This window comes from Panthera leo, chromosome A3 (genome assembly GCF_018350215.1).
Source record: "Panthera leo isolate Ple1 chromosome A3, P.leo_Ple1_pat1.1, whole genome shotgun sequence".
NCBI lineage: Eukaryota > Metazoa > Chordata > Mammalia > Carnivora > Felidae > Panthera > Panthera leo.
The window spans coordinates 99034364-99054020 of NC_056681.1; the positions used below are offsets into that span (position 1 = coordinate 99034364).

General features: G+C 36.4%; 1 protein-coding gene across 2 annotated transcripts in view; it reads left to right on the top strand.

Annotated features, from left to right (window-relative positions):
• The window catches only part of DNAH6 (dynein axonemal heavy chain 6), a 242122-nt gene that overhangs the window by 59183 nt on the left and 163282 nt on the right, over positions 1 to 19657 (top strand). For both annotated transcript variants that reach the window (XM_042932835.1, XM_042932838.1), the window contains exons 6-14: positions 2387 to 2521; positions 2611 to 2731; positions 4086 to 4203; positions 5721 to 5889; positions 8086 to 8202; positions 9948 to 10148; positions 12903 to 13023; positions 16169 to 16320; positions 17143 to 17295. In XM_042932835.1, the coding sequence (XP_042788769.1) occupies positions 2387 to 2521; positions 2611 to 2731; positions 4086 to 4203; positions 5721 to 5889; positions 8086 to 8202; positions 9948 to 10148; positions 12903 to 13023; positions 16169 to 16320; positions 17143 to 17295 (1287 nt within the window). The remainder of the gene's footprint in view (positions 1 to 2386; positions 2522 to 2610; positions 2732 to 4085; positions 4204 to 5720; positions 5890 to 8085; positions 8203 to 9947; positions 10149 to 12902; positions 13024 to 16168; positions 16321 to 17142; positions 17296 to 19657) is intronic.

The window sequence follows — 19657 nt, forward strand, 5'->3', positions numbered from 1 at the left end:
TTAATCTTTACTTTGCAGAATGGGGTAATCATGGGAAAAGAACTGTTAAAGAGTATGTGGCCATATTTAAAATCTCTACCCATTCACTGAATTTCAACTTGCATTAGAAGTTTTCTACTTGTGGAGTGCCCGTCCAGGTCATGATCGCAGAGTTCGTGGATTTGAACCCCGTGTCAGGCTCTATGCTGACAGTGCGTAGCCTGTCCTCTGTCTCCCTCTCTGCCCGTCCCCCACTCATGCTCTGTCTCTGTCTCTCTCTCTCTCAAAAATAAATAACATTAAAAAAATTAAAAAATAAAGTTTTCTATTTGGCCCTTGGGAATAAACTGGAATCACCGTTACTGTCAGGGTCCTCAGCTGTCTATTTCTATGACACTGAGTCATCATCCTCTCAAATCAGAAGCCTCAAGTTTGCTTTTTTACTGCTCATTTCCTTCACTTTCATATGTTGATCTGAAAGATCATTATCAAGATGTCAGTTACACAAAGGAACATTAAAAGACTAGGGCTAACATAGGTATTAGTGCAAAACACATGTATGAAATGTGTTATTTCAGGTCATCCATCTCATCAAGCATTCTGGGTTGTAGAAAATATTCTAGTCCTTCTTGATAGTAAGCTCAACTCCTAGACCTCTAATTTCATTAAGGATCCATCAATCGTTTGAACCTATTTTATTATCTTTTTACCACCTTTTATCTTTTGCCATGTCCTGGGCACTATACATTTCATAAGTTTGTTACTAAGTATATAAAATAGTTCTTCCTGTATTCGTCTCTAAGATCACCTCGATTGATCCTTAAGGCTTGTTCTCTTATGTGCTGACAGTTGTCCTATCTGCCTACCATTCATACCAATAGTGCTTTGACCTTGATAATATCTTCTCTTAAATGTAGCCCTGGCAGACTAGAAAGTTCTCATCCATTTAAGCTTAGATTGACCTAAATAACAGACCCATTGTGTTGGTTTAAATGTCTATTACATACTATAATTATGCAATGCTTATCACTACTCTTACATTTACAATTAGTTAATTAGGAGGACTGATTTGCCTAGACTAGGTTGAAAGGATCAATGTGGAAAATATATTGAAAATATCTGAAATATTTCTTTTCATGATATTTTTTAGTAACAAACCTTATTGGCACCTGTGCCTACGTTTCCTCTTAACAACTTTATTGAAATATAATTAACGTAGTGTACAATTCACCCATTTAAGGTATACCATTTGGTGGTTTTATTACATTCACAGAATTGATTAACCATCACCACAGTCAATTTTAGAACATTTTCATCACTCCAAAAAGAAACCTTGTTTGGGTACCTGGGTGGCTCAGTCGGTTAAGCATCCAGCTCTTGGTTTCAGCTCAGGTCACGATCTCACAGTTTGTGAGTTCAAGCCCTGCATCAGGCTCCACACCGATGGTGCAAAGCCTGCTTGGGATTCCCTCTCTCTCTCTCTGTCTCTCTCTTTCCCTCTCTCTCTGCCCCTTGTCTGCTGTCTCTCTCTCTCTCACTCTCTCAAAATAAATGAATAAATTTTTTTTTAAAAACCCTATTACCCATTAGTGGTCATTCTATATTTCTCCCCATCTCCCCCCAACACCCTCCCCGGCTCTAGCAACCACTAAACCACTTTTTGTCTCTGTTGGATTGCCTATTCTGTACGTTTCATGTAAATGGAACCATGTAATATGTGGTTCCTTATGGCTGGCTTTTTTCACTTAGCTTAATGTTTCCAGCATTCATCTATGTTATAGCATAGCATTTCTTTTTATTGGCAAATAATACACTGTTGTATGGATATATATATTTTATTTATCCATCCATCTACTTCCATTCATTGTTCCAGTCCACAAATAAATAGGTTCTTAATAGTGACTGAGTTTTCTTTTTCAGTAACTTGTTAAATTTAAAGTTAAAAATTTTAACTTAAAAAAATTTTTAATTCAAAGTTGTCTTGGGATTTTATGTCAAAGCCTCTTAGATCAGCAAATGGGCCTCTCCATTACCATGGTGACTGGGCATTGTAAAGTCCTTAAGATAACACAATGAATCTTTTAGTAGCCATTCATCATACATAGTGAAATTTAAGATATTTCCCAGTCCTCTATTACTTACCCTCAATTTCTTAGCTAAAAGACACATATTCAAGATAAAAAGATAGACATTCAAACAAATTAAGTCTGATAATTCAAAGAATGCTTTTAGAAAAAATTTCAGATGTGTTCCTGTTTAATGTATGCACTTTGGAGTTGTAGCTAGAGTTAACATATAGACCTATTATTTTCCTTAATAACCATTCTTGCTTTCCAAATATTTTTATTCTTTTAAAAGACAGGGTTTTTTTTTTAACTAAACAATGATAATTTTTATTTTCATTCAGCATTTGCAACCGGCTCTTCTTAAAATAAATGAATTATGCTATAACTTGAGTTTTATCAGACTTTGTTATATTGAAAAATGTCATACTTATACCCTGCAAGAATTTAAGGCCACACAAATCATATGGTTAGAAGAGGTAAGGAATTTTTGTCTATGGTTTTGAGATTTTTTTTTCTATTGTTGCTACTTTGCTATTGCTAATTATACATATTCATCAATGTCTAGGTGACAATGCGCCTAGAAGAATTTCGAAATGAGGCAAAAGTCGTGGTCAGGAAGGCTTGTCGAATTGCTCTGCATGCCGCAGGATTTATTCCTGATGACTGTCAACATAAACCTGTTGAGGGTATGAAGGGGAAAAAAAACTTTGATAGATCAGAAGTCATGGCTTTCTAAAAAATTAACTCTTTTTTATTCTACTTTTCTTAAGTTCAAATAATGATCCTATTCGTCAGGATACTAGTCATAGAACCTTTATTTCATAAGCACTTTATGGTGGAATCAGGGACTCTTTGCTTAAAGTTATGTCAAGTCTACCAGAACAGACAATAAGTTTGTCAAAATTAAGCAACTGGATGGATCTCAGGTTGGCTCCAGTTGACATGAACAGTAAAGGATAACTAAAATTCAGATGGAAAAGGAGGATAAAGCTGTTCCTGGGAAAGAGGTAGCATGGTACACAGATCAAACCCTATTACGGGGAATGTTAATGAACTGTCTGCAGTCTTTCACTGAGTCAAAATCCTTTGATGTGGAATTCTTTTGGATAACTGGGCTATTTTCTAGAGTTTGAAACATCTCATTAACCAAGCATTTTGTTATTTTTGAATTTTACCTATCTTCTTAAAAATTTTAATTCCAATATAGTTAACATACAGTGGTATATCAGTTTCAGGTGTACAATATAGTGATTCAGCGATTCTGTACATTACTCAGTGTTCATCATGATGAATGTACTCTTAATCTCCTTCACCTATTTCCCCCATCCCTCCATTCAACCCCTTCTGGTAACCACCTGTTCTCTATATTTAAGAATCTGTTTTTTGGTCTCTTTTTTTCCCTTTCATTTGTTTTATTTCTTAAATTCTACAAATGAGTGAAATCATTTCATATTTGTCTTTCTCTGACTGATTTATTTCACTCAGCATCATCATCAGGGAAATGCAGATCAAAAACAAAATGAGATTATCACCTCACACCTGTCAGAATGGCTGAAATCAAAAACTCAAGAAACAAGAAGTATTGGTGAAGATGTGGAGAAAGAGGAACCCTTGTGCACTGTTTGGTGGGAATGCAAATTGATGCATTTTGCCACAGTGGCAAACAGTATGGAGTTTCCTCAAAAAATTAAAAATAGAATTACCCTACAATCCAGTAATTGCACTACTGGGTATTTACCCAAAGAATGTGAAAACACTAATTCAAATGAATATATGCACCCCTATGTTTATTGCCACATTATTTATAATAGCCAAATTATGAAAGCAGCCCAAGTGTCCGTCGATAGATGAATGGATAATGAAGATGTGGTGTGTATATACGTATGTATGTATGTACTTTTGATATATATATATATATACACACACACAATGGAATGTTATTCAGCTATATAAAAAATTTTACTTATTTTTTAATCCATATTGAAAGAAATGGAATTTTTACACAAGAATTCCTGTTGTTGTGTCTTCTGTTGTTCTTAGATTATTGTAAAATGCCAGATGGTGGAGGTCTCACTGAGTTGCCTGCTTATTCAGACTCTGAGAAAATGACATACACAGAGCAGGCCAGCAAAAGGCATCACTGCATGAGGCTAACATGGTAAATTATTCTTTTTTTTCTTTCAAGAAATATTAGAGCATCCACCCTTCTCAAATTTCATTAAAAATTAAAGCCTTCATCACAGGATTCACTAATAGTGATGAGGGATTAGGGGGATATGGTAACCTGAATGCATGCCCAGAAGCTCACCCATCTGACTTTCACTCAGCAAAGCAACCACAGGAATGGCAAGCTGGTGGAGGGTGGAAGACATGCCCAAGGCCAAGTGCTTCTCTTTGATCTCTAAAGCTTTGTTTCCTTCGAGCCCAGCTCGGAGCATGAAGTAGGCTGTGGTAAGGAGAAGTCAGGTACATAGAGATTTGTGGGCGTCCTCCAGGGGACCCGGAGAGCCCACTACATCTGTTTGGTCACTAGAGACTACAGGGAGTTCTTTGCATTGCCACACAAAATTCCACCCTCTCCCTGTGGTAGGTTTTGCATCTGGGAGACCAGGGTGGAAAGTCTTCCTTCTAGGGCCTCGGCCAGATCATGACATTGTTCCAGAGTTTGGATTTCACATCATTCTAAAACCTCATCATTACAAATAACTTGCAAACAAGGCAAGTGGCTCAGTCAGTTAAATGTCCAACTTTGGCTCAGGTCATGATCTCACTGTCTGTGAGTTTGAGCCCCGTGTCGAGCTCTGTGCTTACAGCCCAGAGCCTGGAACCTACTTCACATTCTGTGTCTCCCTCTCTCTGCCCCTCCCCTGCTTAGGCTCACACTCTCTCTCTCTCTCTCTCTCTCAAAAATAAATAAATAAAAATTTAAAAACATTTACAAATAACTTGCAAACAAAATCCCCAAACATTATCTGAAAAATTTTGTGTGGCATTATAAAACAGTTATTGTTATTCAGTGCCCACTAACTTAGTCCAAGTTTGACAGCTGTCTGTTTAATAAACCTTAACTGTGTACTAGTTTATATATGAAATAACATGATAGCACTGTCTGTGTCACAACAGAAGTAAATGAAGCAGTCCCTGAGGCCACCATCATAATACAGGTAACAGAGGCCACTTGGGGCTTCACTTGAGTAGAATGAACATTTATTTTAAATGCCTAAGTAAGAAAATAAAAATCTGCATCTCTGGGTTAGCAGTTGCTGTCAAACAACATTTATTCAATAGCAAAAGTTTCACAATTTTACCATTAGAATGTCACAGATGTTGTATATTTTCTGATTTCTTGTTTAAAGCATCTTTCAAAAATCTTATGGCCCTTTTGGCTAGCTGAGGTAGGTGTGTTTTCCATACCAACTGTATTGCTCATTAAATATCCTTTTGAATAGTTAGAACACTCAGCTAAATTAATGCTATATATTTGAATATATTTGTGTTTTAAAATGAAGAATGTCCAAGAAGAACTCTTCTGGACAATAAGTCTCTGTTATTCTAACATAAATGGAAATTCAAAAAGAAATTATGATTTTTTAAGTGTGAATATTTGGTTTACTGTCACTTTCAAAAATAGTAGTGAATATAGAAAACTGAAGCTGTATTTTTTTTCTTTTCAAGCTTTATCCGTCTAAATGACCATCTAATTGAGAACACAATGCACATCCTAACAGTAAATTCTGTTAACTCTCTTTTGAATTATCTCACTGACAAGCTAAAACGAACACCTTCAGCAGATGTCATTCAGAAATGGATTACTGAAGAGAAGCCTGACGTCACTGATAAAAAGGTATATTTAGACAAAATTAAGAAAATTCACAGGTCAGCATTTATTGAGGAGTGCTTACTATGCATATTATGCTATTTTCTGTGTACTGGAAGTAGCAGGAATGCTTAGGAGATTTCACAGGATAATAAGAGCTTACCATATGCACTGGAAATGGCAAAATGAAAATCACTGTATGAACAAGTAAGAGAAAGCATCCATTGTGCCAGATGTCTGTCTCATAGAAATTTGCTATAGGCTATTCAGGTGTACATTGGACAAATATTTCTTAAGTACCTACTACGTACTAATCCCTGTGCTGGGTGTTGGGTATATAGTGATGAAAATCATAGAGAGGATGCTTGCCCCCTTTAATAAAGCTTACAGGTTGGGGGTCATTGTGGGCATGAGCTGGCAGACAGAAGCAGGGAAGGTTGTATAAACGAAAGAGGTAAGCAATGGTTTAGAGGTGAGAAGAAGCAAATCATGGAAGCAAGTCTTTGCGCTTTGAGTAGATAGCCTCTTGGGAGGATGTTGATCTTAGAGACACAGATTAATTTGAGATGTTTGAGATGAAGTGCTACAACTTTTCTGGTGGCTGAGAGAGAAATCATATCATCTAATATCCACGTTTCTCAATAAGCTTTCCCCCAGCTCCATCCCAGATAGTAGCTCCATGCTAGATATCTAAAACATAACAAAACATGCGTACCTAGTTTCATCAGTCTTCCTACCTGCACTTGTCAACTCCCCCCAACCCCCCCCCCCCAGGAAACCCAGTTATGAAATTTCAAGGCTGGATGTTCTTTGCCATAGTTTCCCTTTTCTCCAAACATTGAATTTTAGTTGCATGTTCTTTTTTTATTACTCTCTCTCCTCCCCTAATCTCAATTCCTCCTTTTTCTAAATATCTTTATATTTTGAAAGTAACATTTATTGTTCTAATTATAAAAGTAATATATGCTAAGTGAAAAAAATGGGAAGAACACAGAAATATACAAAGGAAAGCATCCTCTGCTTTCCAAAGATACCTATTTCCAGTGGGAAGAAGGGTATCATACTTTACTTGCTGCCTTATCACATGCTTTTTCTACCTAGCAATATATTGTGAAAAATCTCCTGAGTCAATATGTACTTTTCCATATAATATTCTCACACAAAAATGTACCTACTGTACATCTTCTAAATAATTTTCTATTGTTGATCACTTTCTCATTATTCCAAATAATACTGCAAAGAACATCCTTGTCCATACATTTTTCACACATCCGATTTTTCCCCTTAGAAGAAACTCCTAGATGTGGAATTGTTGGGTCACAAATATGCTTACTTGTTAAGGCTTTTGATACTGATGGATTAACTTGCCAGAAGGTTTTGTGTTAATTTATAACCTTCCCAGCAATGTTTGACAGTGAGCCACAGGCACACTAGATATTATCATTCATTTTCATTTTGGCCAATATGATGGATGTAAAGTAGTACATCACTGCTTTTAATTGTTATATTTCTTTAATTGTTACCCCAGTGCAGGGATAAGAGCATAGGTCTGGCACTTAATAACCAGTATGTCCTGGATGAAATGTCTTACCTTCTTCAGATCCTATTTTTCTCATGGGGGTAATAATGATATCTGCTTCATATGGTTGGTGTGGGTACATGAATACTTAGCAATGTCTGGCACACAGTGAATGCTCAATAAATATTGTTACTGAGTTAACTATCAGGAGTACGAGAACAAGGAGGAGAGTGATTGATCACTTGTATATTCCTTTTAAAAAATGTCAGATCATGCCCTTTGCCCATTTTTCTATTTAAGTACATTTCTATTTTAATATATATTTATGTATCAATGGTTATATTGTTAGTATACATTTCTATTGAGTATATCAAGTATATTTCTATTTAAATATTATCAACTTTCTATATTCTGTGTTCACTACTGACATATTTTTCCAGCTTGTTGTTTGCCTTTCCATTTTGTTGATAATGTTTTTATAAGGAGAGTTTTATACTGTTGAATCGTCTTTCAATGTTTTCCTTAATTTTTTAATTTCTATGGTAATATTCACTGAAAGACATGCCAACATTATGAAATCAATTAATTGTATAAGCTTCAGTTTACATGCCTCTTGTAATACAGAGGTTTTTGTTTTTGTTTTTGTTTTAATCTTCCACCTTGGTTCTTACATCTTTTTAACACTGCAAATGTGCTCATTTCAGGGGGCCTCTGTGGTGGAAAAGCAGGAAGAAGATGAGTCTCTCATCCCTATGTTTCTCACAGAACTGATTTTGACAGTCCAATCATTACTCTTCGAGCCTTCTTTGGAAGACTTCCTGGTGTGTGTTTCTTCAGATAGCATCCATGCATACATAACTTTTTGGAAAATGAAGCAACTGTTTCACTGTCAAATGATTGGCAGGATTGCTGTTGTCACTTTTCCAAAGTGATTAGAAGAAAATGAGAAAGTATTGTTCTATGCACAGCATTACATCTACATAAAAAAGATCTAAAAGTTTAGCATGTTTTCTTTAAGTTGAGACAGATTGGGGGCTTGGTAGGGTGTACCATCAAAAGAACATATTCTATACAAAATTTAGCATTGACTATGGTAAGGACAACTTTTGAAATATTTTTAGGTGTGCCACATCTGTGAAAAGTTTATTTTAGTTATCTATTGCTATTTAACAAATTACCACAAACATGGCAGCTTAAAACAACAGCCTTGTGTTTGCTCAACTTTCTATGGGTAGGAAGTCTGGGCTCATCCTCTGCTTCAAAGTCTCTCCAGGCTGCCACGCAGGTATTGGCTATGATGAGGTCTTCTTAGAGGCTTGGCTAGAAAAGGATCTACTTCTAAATTCCCTCAAGTTGTTGGAACAGCTCACCTCTATGCAGGTAGAGGACTGAAGTTCCTGTGTTCTTGAGGGATGTCAGCAGGGGACTACTCTTAGATCCTAGAAATCACCTGCAATTCCTTACCATGTGGCCAACTGTATAAGCAGTTTACAATATGGATGTTTGCTTCTTCAACATCAGTTGGAAAATCTCCTTTGGGAAGGGCCCAATCCCTCTTTTAAGGATTTTCACCTGGTTCAGTCAGGTATACCCAGGATATACCTTTTCAATTGACTCAGAGTCAACGGATTTGGGACCTTAATTATATCTGCAAAATTCTTTTAACTTTCTCTTTTTTAAGTGTATTTATTTATTTTGAGAGAGAAAGCAAGCAAGCATGTGCGGGGAAGGGGCAGAGTGGGGAGGGGGGGGAGGAGAGAGAGAGAATCCCAAGCAGGCTCCACACCACCAGCACAGACCTCAATGTGGGGCCTGAACCCATTAACCCTGAGATCGTGACCTGAGCTGAAGTTTGACACTTAATTGACTGAGCCACCCAGGTGCTCTTCCTTTAAGTTTCTATATAATGTAGCCCAGTTGTGGAGAGTGGCATCCCATTGTATCCACAGGCCCTCCATCCCTCCATACTCAAGAGGAAAGGATCATACAGTGCATGTGCACCAGAGGGAGGGAATCTTGGGTGCCATCATGGAATTCTGCCTTCCACATTTGTCTATACGTATAAATTAGTAGACCTATCAGGATCTATGTTTCCTGGTATACTGTACCACAATGGCACTAGTAACCAGGATCTCTAGATTCCAGTCTTGACTTAACAGTTAATGGCTATTTGACCTTAGGGAATCCACTTAACTCTCTAGGGTTCGTTTTATGTATCTGTAAGATGAGAAGGCAGATGAGTTTTAAGGTTGCTTCCAATTCCAGCAGTCCATGATTCTGTGATTTATCAGATAGGTTATTTTAGGATATTTACATGGACAAGCAGACTGCTGAGGTCCCTATGGCTGTGACCTCACTCAGAAGTTCCTGTGGAGACACTGGGTTCTTAGGTCCCTTCTTGGCCAGAAGACTCGTGTCCTTCACATGATTTGTATGTACTCAGAATCAACACAGTATTTGGCATGGTTGAATGAGTTATTTATTTTAACATTTCAGAAAATTCAAAATTATTCATAAATATAACCATATATGCTTACATTTATGTTTATGTTTTTCTGCCTAACAGGATGGTATTTCAGATGCAATTAATCAATTTCAAAACACTGTGCTATCAGTTCCTAATCTTGTACCTGATACATATTTTGACGCTTTTACCAGACCTTACATTAACAACAAACTTGAAGAAAAAACTTGTGGATTTGGTCCAAGCCTATCAGCAGTATTTGATGATGATAAGAATTTTCACACAATTATCCTTCAAATAAAGGTACATTTACTTTTACTGAAACTAATTTATTATAGTCTCAATTTTTAAGAAATTGAGTAATATAGTTCCTTTCTTATCTTTAAACTGAATGCTACTTAATTTCTAAATAGTAAAGTATTTCTTTTTAAAGCCCTGGTATATCAGAGCACTGACTGTAGGAAAGGATTTAGAAGTACAAATTATCTGAGGTGGCTTCACTCCCAGGGGAGAAAATAAGGTTAAGAAGGAAGAAGAGGCGTTATTTAAACATTGGGTGGCATAGGGGAAATGAAGCAACTGGTGAAAATTTAAGGTCCTACAAGACAAAAGAGAACCAAAAAAATCAAAGTATACCCAATTTTTCCCCACCACCAAAAAATTTAAAAATCTGTACATTGCTACACTGACAGAATAGAATACCCTTGACTTATAAATCCTATAAATCACTTCAGATCCACAACCTGAAGAAATGAAGATATATTAAATTCATGTAAAACTACTACAGGAAGAAAACAGAAAGAGAAGATTAAAAGATCTCATGAATGCTCCTTCCTTTCCTTCCGAAAAAACCATGAAACAAAAGCTGTGCTACCAACTAAAGTAGATATCCTCAAACAAGCATTTGAATTATGTGTACAATCACATTGAATAAAAAATTCAAAATCAGAAATGGGAAAAAAAAAGACAAAATCATCTCAGAAATGAAGCCTAAATTACGTGGTGACCAAGGGAGGATAAACTCAAATGAAAATTTAATAATTAGAAGAATGATAAGAAAAATGAGAATGGAGGAAAGACAGAAAAACAAGGGAATGAAAATAAGCTAGAGATGGTAAAAGGGTCAGAGAGAAAATAATTGGAATAGAATAGGCAAAGAAGAAATAATATACATTTAATTGGAGTCTCCAAAGAGGACAAGAAAACATAGGGTAGAGCAAACATTTATAACTGTAGTCCAAGAAAAGAAAACCTGAATCTGTATTGAAAGGGCCTGTAGAGTACCTTGGAAAATTGACCCAGAACAATCAGTTCTGTAATATATCCTCTTAAAACTATTAGCTTTTAAAGCTCACCACACAAAGGTCAAAGAACTTACAAAGTAAGAGAATTAGACCAGCATCAGACTTCTCAGAAACAGTGTATAAAGCAAGACAATAATAAAACAGCATTTCTTAATGAAACTCAAGGGAAGAAAGTGTGAATCAATAATTTTTATCTATTCAAGATAGTTTTTCAAGTATCAAGGCCATAGAAGGGTCTCCCTGGGACAATTTGGCCATTGAAATAAATACTGATTACAAAAGTATCATAAACCCTTGTGGGGCACCTGGGTGTCTCAGTAAGTTAAGTGTCTGACTCACAATTTTGGCTCAGGTCATGATCCCACAGTTCGTAGGTCTGAGCCCTGTGTTGGGATCTGCGCAGACAGTGCAGAGCTTGCTATGGATTCTCTCTCCCTCTGTCTTTGCTCTCTCTCTCTCCCAAAATAAATAAGTATACTTTTAAAAAAATAAAAGTATCATAAATCCTTGAATAAAATGGAAACACATTAGTCCATATTGTGAATGAAGAAATGAATTGAATGAGAGGGGAAAGCTTTTCCTTAGAGCAGAATGTCAACTAATAAATGTAGAAAGAAAACATAAAGAAAAATCATGATGGCTATCATAGAAACAGTAAGGAATCTCCAATTCATACTAAAATGAGTATGTAAAAGTTCAGTGAGAAACAGTATTTTGTCTCAAAACAGTGTTTTGTCTGTATATAAGGTATTTATTGATTTCAGGGAGAAAATAGTAAGTTTGCAGTGATGAAGCCTGACAGACGCTACCTTAACTAACATGTTAACATCTCGGGGACAAATTGATGTTAGGTGCCTTCTTCTGTGATGCACTGAGAACATATATCATTTCTGTGGTATTATTACCAAGAATGTATAACTGAAATTATGCATTATAAGATATAACACACACACACACACACACACACACACACACACACACACGAGATACTCTTCAAAATGTAAAGGTCATTTATAAAATGTAAAACCCTTAAAAGACAAGGGTTGAGGGGTGCCTGGGTGGCTCAGTCAGTTAATTGGCCAACGTCGGCTCAGGTCATGATCTCGTGGTCCATGAGTTCAAGCCCCACGTTGGGCTCTGTGCTGACAGCTCAGAGCCTGGAGCCTGTTTCGGATTCTGTGTCTCCCTCTCTCTGCCCCTCCCTCGCTCATGCTCTCTCAAAAATAAATAAACATTGGGGCGCCTGGGTGGCTCAGTCGGTTAAGCAGCCGACTTCGGCTCAGGTCATGATCCCACGGTCCGTGAGTTCAAGCCCCGCGTCGGGCTCTGCGCTGAAAGCTCAGAACCTGGAGCCTGTTTCGGATTCTGTGTCTCCCTCTCTCTGACCCTCCCCCGTTCATGCTCTGTCTCTCTCTGTCTCAAAAATAAATAAACGTTAAAAAAAAATTTAAAAAAAAGACAAGGGTTGAGGAGTTGTTTCAGATTTAAAAAATTATAAGTATGCTTCATTTTAATCATAAAGAACAGTTTTCAGAAGTCAGATTTTAAGATGTGTTTTTTCTTTTACTTCATAAGAGAATCCATTAACTGCTCTTTGACATCAAGGATGGTATCTTACCTCACTTATGTATCCCTAGGTCAAAGCATATTGTTGGACACAGAGAAGGCATTTGTGTTTATTTTAGTTACATTGAGTTGAATTCTGCTCAGGAAAAAAAATAATTTTATTTGTCTGTTTATTTATAACATTTAGGAAACCATACAAGCAGCATTTGAATCTGCCCGATTATATGCATCTACATTTGAAAAGTTCCATATATTCTTCAAGGAAAATGAAAGTCTTGATTTACAAGCTCTTAAACTTCAAGAACCTGGTAAGTTTTCCATTTGTCCTTACTAATTATTTTTGAGAGGGATATCGAGGTTTATAGTAGTCTAGTTTCTGTTTATTGGTGTATAGAGACAGAAATGATGACCAAAAAAAGTTGGCCTGATAAAAGATAAGTTTATTCATTTCTGGCTTATTTTCTGTAGAATTACTTTTTACCACATCCTCATAGTTGGTATGATTTGATAAATTTACTAAGATTATCTTAAATTTACTAAGATAGATTTAATTTATCCTGGAGAATGTGGCATGTGCACTTGAGAAGAATGTATATTCTGCTGTTGGATGGAATGTTCTATGTATGTCCGTTAAGTCCATTTGTTCTAAAATGTGATTCAATTCCATTTCTTTGTTGGTTTTCTGTCTGCATGACGTATTAATTGATGATAATAGGGTATTAAAGTCCTCTACTATTATTGTATTCTTGTTGATTTCTCTCTTAAGAGCTGATAGTGTTTGCTTAATACATTTCAGTGCTTGGATGTTGGGAGCATATATGTTTATGATTGTTATATCTTCTTGATCTATTGGCCCCTTTATCGTTACATAATGGTCTTTGTCTCTTACGATTTTTGGCTTCAAGTCTATTTTGTCTGATATCAGTATGGCTACATCCACTTTCTTTTGGTTACTGCTTGCTTAGAGTATTATCTTCCACCTCTTCACTTTGAGTCTATGTTTTTCGCAGCTGAGATGAGTCTTCTGAAAGCAGCATATAGTAGGGGTCTTATTTTTCAATCCAGCCACCCACTCTGTGCCTTTTTATTGGTGAGTTCAATCCATTTACATTTAGGGTGATCATTGATATATGAGGACTTACTACTGCCATTTTATTTTTGTTTTTTCGTTGTTTTGTATCTCTTTCTCTCTCTCTCTTTTTTTCTTTGTATTTTCTGTTTACCTTTTTAGTTTGGTGGTTTTCTATGATGAATTGGCCTGTTTCTCCCGTGTGTGTGTGTGTGTGTGTGTGTGTGTGTGTGTGTCTGTCTGTCTGTCTTTGCTTTAAATTTTTGTTTTGTGGCTACTGTGAGGTATTGTATAAAATGTCTCATAGATAAAATAGTCCTTTTTCTGTTAGTAGTAATTTATCTTCATTTGCCTATACAGGTTCTTTTATTTTCCTCTTCCCCTTCTATATTTATGTTGCAACAATTATCTCTTTATGTTCTGTGAGTTTGTTGCCAAATTATAGTAGCTATAGTTATTTTTAATGCTTTTTTCCTCTAACCTTTATACTATAATTGTTTAACACCCTATTCTAAAATAGAGTTACAGTTTTCTGATTCTATTTATCACCTTACTCAAAGTTTCGTGTATTTTTTCATTTCAGGTAGACAAAAGCTCCTTTCAACATTTCTTGTAAGGGAGGTCTGGTAGTGATGAATTCCATTCACTTTTATTTGTCTTAGATCTTTATTTCTTCTTTATATCTGAAGGGTAACTTTGCTAGATAGAGTATTCTTGGCTGGCAATTTTTGTCTCTCAAATACTTGAATACATAATTCTATTCTCTCCCAGCCTGTAGAGTTTCTGCTGAGAAATCTGCTCATAGTCTAATGAATCTAGTAGTTCCTTTGTAGGTTACTTTCTTTTTTTGCCTGGCTGCCTTTAAGATTCTTTATCATTGACTTTTGAAAGTTTTGTAATAATATGTCTTGGAGATGGTCTTTTTGTATTGAGATAGTAAGGTGATCTATTAGCTTCATGGATTTGTATGTCTAGTTCTTACTCCAGGTTTGGGAAGTTCACAGCCATTATTTCTTTAAATAACCTCTCTACCTCCTCTTTTCTTCTGGTGTACCCATTATTCTGTTGTTGACTCTCCAAATAGAGTCTAACAATACTCATAGGGTTTCTTCATTTTTTAAACGTCTTAGGATTTTAGGAGTTATCTCTCCTTTTCCACCTGAATCAGTTCTAGTCTACTCTGTTTCTAATGCTTGGATCACTATTCTGAACGATAATTACATGATACCATGAAAAAAGACTCTGTGTTCAAATAAGTTTGGAAAATACTAGACTAAGCAACATCATACAGGTTTCCTTACCAGAGGACTTCTCAGATTACTTGATATCTCATTTTGTCAGTTCTCAAAAATACACACATCTAAACCTTCTGAAATGAGTAGGATAGATAATTGTTGACCCTTTTTGTGTTATAAGGAAGCTAAAGCTCAGAAAGATTAAGTGACTTACACAAAGCCAAATATGGGTTAAAGACTTGAGTTTAGGTTTTCTAATACTACATGTTCTTTATGCTATGTCAAACTTCCCCTTATATTGAGGAGAGTAATTGACATGAATAAAGACAAGAATCAACACCCTTTTCTTTTTGGAAAAGGGTTATATAGAGAGAACAGGGAATAGTAAGGAAATCATTCTGACTCAGGTGGAAGAAGCACTTGGATATAAAGTTAGCTAACTTTTTACAGGCTCAGAGCATACAGGATTTTTAAAGACAAGCAAAGTAGTTTAGTATTGCATATGTATTAGAAGGAGCTGTTTTTGACCAACAGTATGATACAATTGTATTCAAAGGTAATCAGTCCTCCAGTGGTTCTAGATAGATTGGAGAAGGGAGAAAATGAAAATGGGAAGATTATCAAACTGCAGCTGTGGCGTATGGCAGATTCACATCAACAAACGCCTCAACCATGATGTACGAACAGAGTTGGCAGACAGGTGTTGGGAAGAGGAATGGAGATAACTTCAGCTATGCTCAATCTCTTGTATTTTAAACTTTTGTTGTAAATGTCCTCAAAATGGTTTACATGGAGGTGCCATGTGGAAGAACCCTTCCAGTAAGCCCAACTTCAAACCAACCTGACTCAAAAATCCAGTCCATTCCAGACTAGACCCTCTAATGCAGTTACAAATTATTTTTATCTTGCATCTCTTAATAGGAGCCATAAAACATATTTACATTATTGACTATTAGTTTTTTAGTATAAGATAAGATATAAAGCATTATGAATTAACATTTTGAAGTTATACGTGGAATTCTGCATTAGGAAAATAGCATTATAAATATGTATGTAAATTTATTAATGCAATGATTTTTACCATATTCATAATAACCCTTTAAAATTTGATATGATATATTTTATGCCTTATATTATAATTTCATGTAGATGTTAAGTTTTTTGGAGAACAACTGGAAAAATACCACAGACAGCACAAGGACGCAATAGCTCTAAGACCCACCAGAAATGTAGGATTGCTGCTCATTGATACAAAGCTGCTAAAAGAAAAACTAATTCCATCACCTTTGCGATGCTTGGAGGTAATTATGAACTAGGAAACATTTTAATTGTAGTCTGTATAATTATTTTATAATTTTTCCACCACAAATAGCCTATCTTTATTTTGTAGTATTGCAAATGTTTAAAATTAACATAACCTACTGAGCATCCTAGGAAAGGTCTCATATTCTCTCTGTCCCAAGCATAGTAGGCTTTCAGATGAGGGAAGGAAGGGCACTTACAGGCCTCAGAGTAGCCTCTTATTCCCCATTCTGTTTTTCTTTGTTGGAGCATTTCAACACTTCCTGCAGAAGAGATATTACTATAACAGCTCAGTGTCCCCATGGGAATGCTGGTTGAGGTCAAGTTTAGGACATCATTTCCTGCTCTGAAACTGTCCCTAAAGATCTGATTATATTTTGGTGAATTGTAGAGGTGAGGAAATTTGTACTGATCCTGAAACAATTTTGATGTCTTCCTTTGGAGCCAGGGTATGCCTATAATATTCTCAAATACCTCCAGTGAGACAATGGTATAGAACAGGGACTGGCAAACCATACCCCACAGGGTAAATCCAGTCCACCATCTGTTTTGTACATACAACCATGACAGTTTGCTTTTGTATTACCTATGGTTGCTTTCTCACTACAAGGGCAGAGTTGAGTAATTGTAACAGAGGTGGTATGTCCTACAAATCTAAAATATTTACTATCTGATCCTTACAGAAAGCCTCTGCTGACCCCTAGTGTAAATGACAGAAGACAGAGCCAATATCTGCTAATTTAATTAGGATTTATTTAAAATATTTATTAAAGTGGCAATATTTAAATAGTTATGATTTACATTTTCTTTTTTTTTCCTAGGTGCTAAATTATATGCTTCCTCGTCAAAGCAAGAAAAAAGTGGATGCCATTATCTCTGAGGCACAAGATGCAGAGTATAAACTTGAATTTGTTCCAACTACCACCATAGAATATGTTAACAGCTTAGTATTTCTTGATGAAATTCAGGAAAGGGTAGGTTGATTTTTATATGACTCAACATTCCAGACCTTGTGGTGGGTAAGGAAAACAAATAAAAATTGAGGGACTGAAGGTCAACAACAGCTATCAAAATATTAGAACACTTTCAGACAATATAATTGAATACCCTACATCACAGCAATAATGGCAGCTAACACTGATCAAACTCTCACCACTAGTCAAGAATTGCACTAATTTTTTAAATATATATTACATTTTTAATCCTCACAAAAACTTAAGAAGTGTAGATAATTTTTATTCTCATTCCATAGATGAGGAAACAGACACTAAAAATGGTTATATTGTTCAAGATCACAAAGCTTGTTACATGGTAGAGCTGGGTCTACCCAGCTCTGAGTCTCTGACTGCAAAGTCAGTGCTCTCAATCATGGTTTATTGCAATTCTTCTTTGTGATCAATGATCATGGAATTGTAATCTATACATTGGTCATAATGGAAGTCTTGACCCTTAACCCATATCTGCATGATAGTCAAGAACCTCACCATTAGGAATAAAACCCAATTCAAACTAGCTTACATAGGGAGGTGGAGGTTGGGAGAGAAGAGTAGATATGGGACTTAAGTGGTGCCGGTGGTAGGGTCATCTCTCTCTCTCTCTCTCTCTCTCTCTCTCTCTCTCTCTCTCCCTCTCCCTCCCTCCCTGCCTGCCTCTCTCTCTCTCTCTCTCTCTCTCTCTCTCTCTCTCTCTCTCACTCACACACACACACACACACACACACACACACACACACACACTTACTCTTTTGTTGATCAGCCCACTGGCTCTTTTTCTCTCTTTCTCTCACACACACACTTAGACCTTTGTCTCCCTTATTTCTTTCTCTCTAGAAATTTGGTTTCCTCCTCACAGGATCTTCCCTGTGACAGGAAACCTAGCATTTAATTTCAGTTGTCATTTTTCATAAGCTTTCATTCATATCAATTGACATTTGAAATAGAGGTAAATTATTTTCTTAAATATCTGGAAATTGAAGATATGTTACAAATAAAAAATGTGCACTGAGTAAGATAAGTCATTAACCACTAGATAGTCTGTTACATATTTTTAACAGCAAAGGCTGTTTCATGGTCCCATAAAAGTAACCATTTTTGACATTTTCGAATTTATTTTTATATTGAAGTATAGTTGACGCACAACGTTATATTAGTTTCAGGTGTATAACCCAGTGATTCACTAATTTAAACGTAACAATTTTGTTTCTCATTTAAAGAAGCTCATCTTCACAAAAGGGCAGGTATTGTGGCTTTCCCTCAGATGTACATATATATTATCTCAGGAGTCTAGAGATGCCAATTTGTAGTCAATTTGTAGTCATTAAGGTGCTTTGGACAAATAACTAAACCTCAATGAGCTAGCTTAGGCCAAGGGGGCCCTATTTAAGGATTCAGTAGTATGGAACCCTACCCCTTCATCAAAAAGGTAAGTAGGCTTAGGAATTTACCAGAACCAGTAATGAGAAGACTGTAGGAAATCCATGTAGTTCTTTCTCTCCAGCCTTTCTTTCTGCATCTCTCTACAGATCTGATCTGCTTCTCTTTCTCTACAGACTTGCTGCTTCTGCTTCTTCATCCCACAGCAGCAAACATGGCTGACAGCAGCTCCCAAGTTACATACTGCAAGTCTAGCCAGCCACCAAGAGAGAGAGAGAATCTCTCTCTCTCTCCCCCCCAATATTAATTTTCAATGTCTATTAAATGCATTCAGCTTCCCACCTCCATTCTGTTATATAAACTATGACAGGAAGTTAGGATCACATTGCAGAGGGTAAATTGCTCTCACTCTGTTGTTCCTGAACAGGAGACTTGATGCGCCATGCAGAAAACCCAGACTGTGTCCATCCCCACCAAGTTGTGTGTGCATTTCTGGGTGTTGTGTTGGGGAGGCAGTTTCCCTTAGGGAGACGTTCTCCATACATGACAGTTTTTTTTGGAACTCAGAAAGTGTAGTGAACACCCACTTACAGAGGACAGGGGTTACAACAATGAGTAAACCTACCTTCAAGGAGCTCAGAGTCTATAATGAAAGCAGATAATTATTATATAATATGTATAGGTACAGGATACTGTTGTAGGACTGGGAGGAGTTGTGGTCATTCTTGGCTATGAATCACAGAAGGCTTTGTGGAAGATGGGATATTCAAGCTATGTCCTAGAATACATCTACTCAGGTAGGATTCCAAGGAGAGGGAAATTGTGTGCAAAGACCTGAGGCAGCATGACAAGAGCAGGATGTGGCAATTGGTACACGATGGAGAAAGGGTGCTTGGTAGAGAAAGCAGATAAATTGTAGCTAAAGCTATATTTTTCAAGGATAGGAGAGAAGGAATGGATTCTA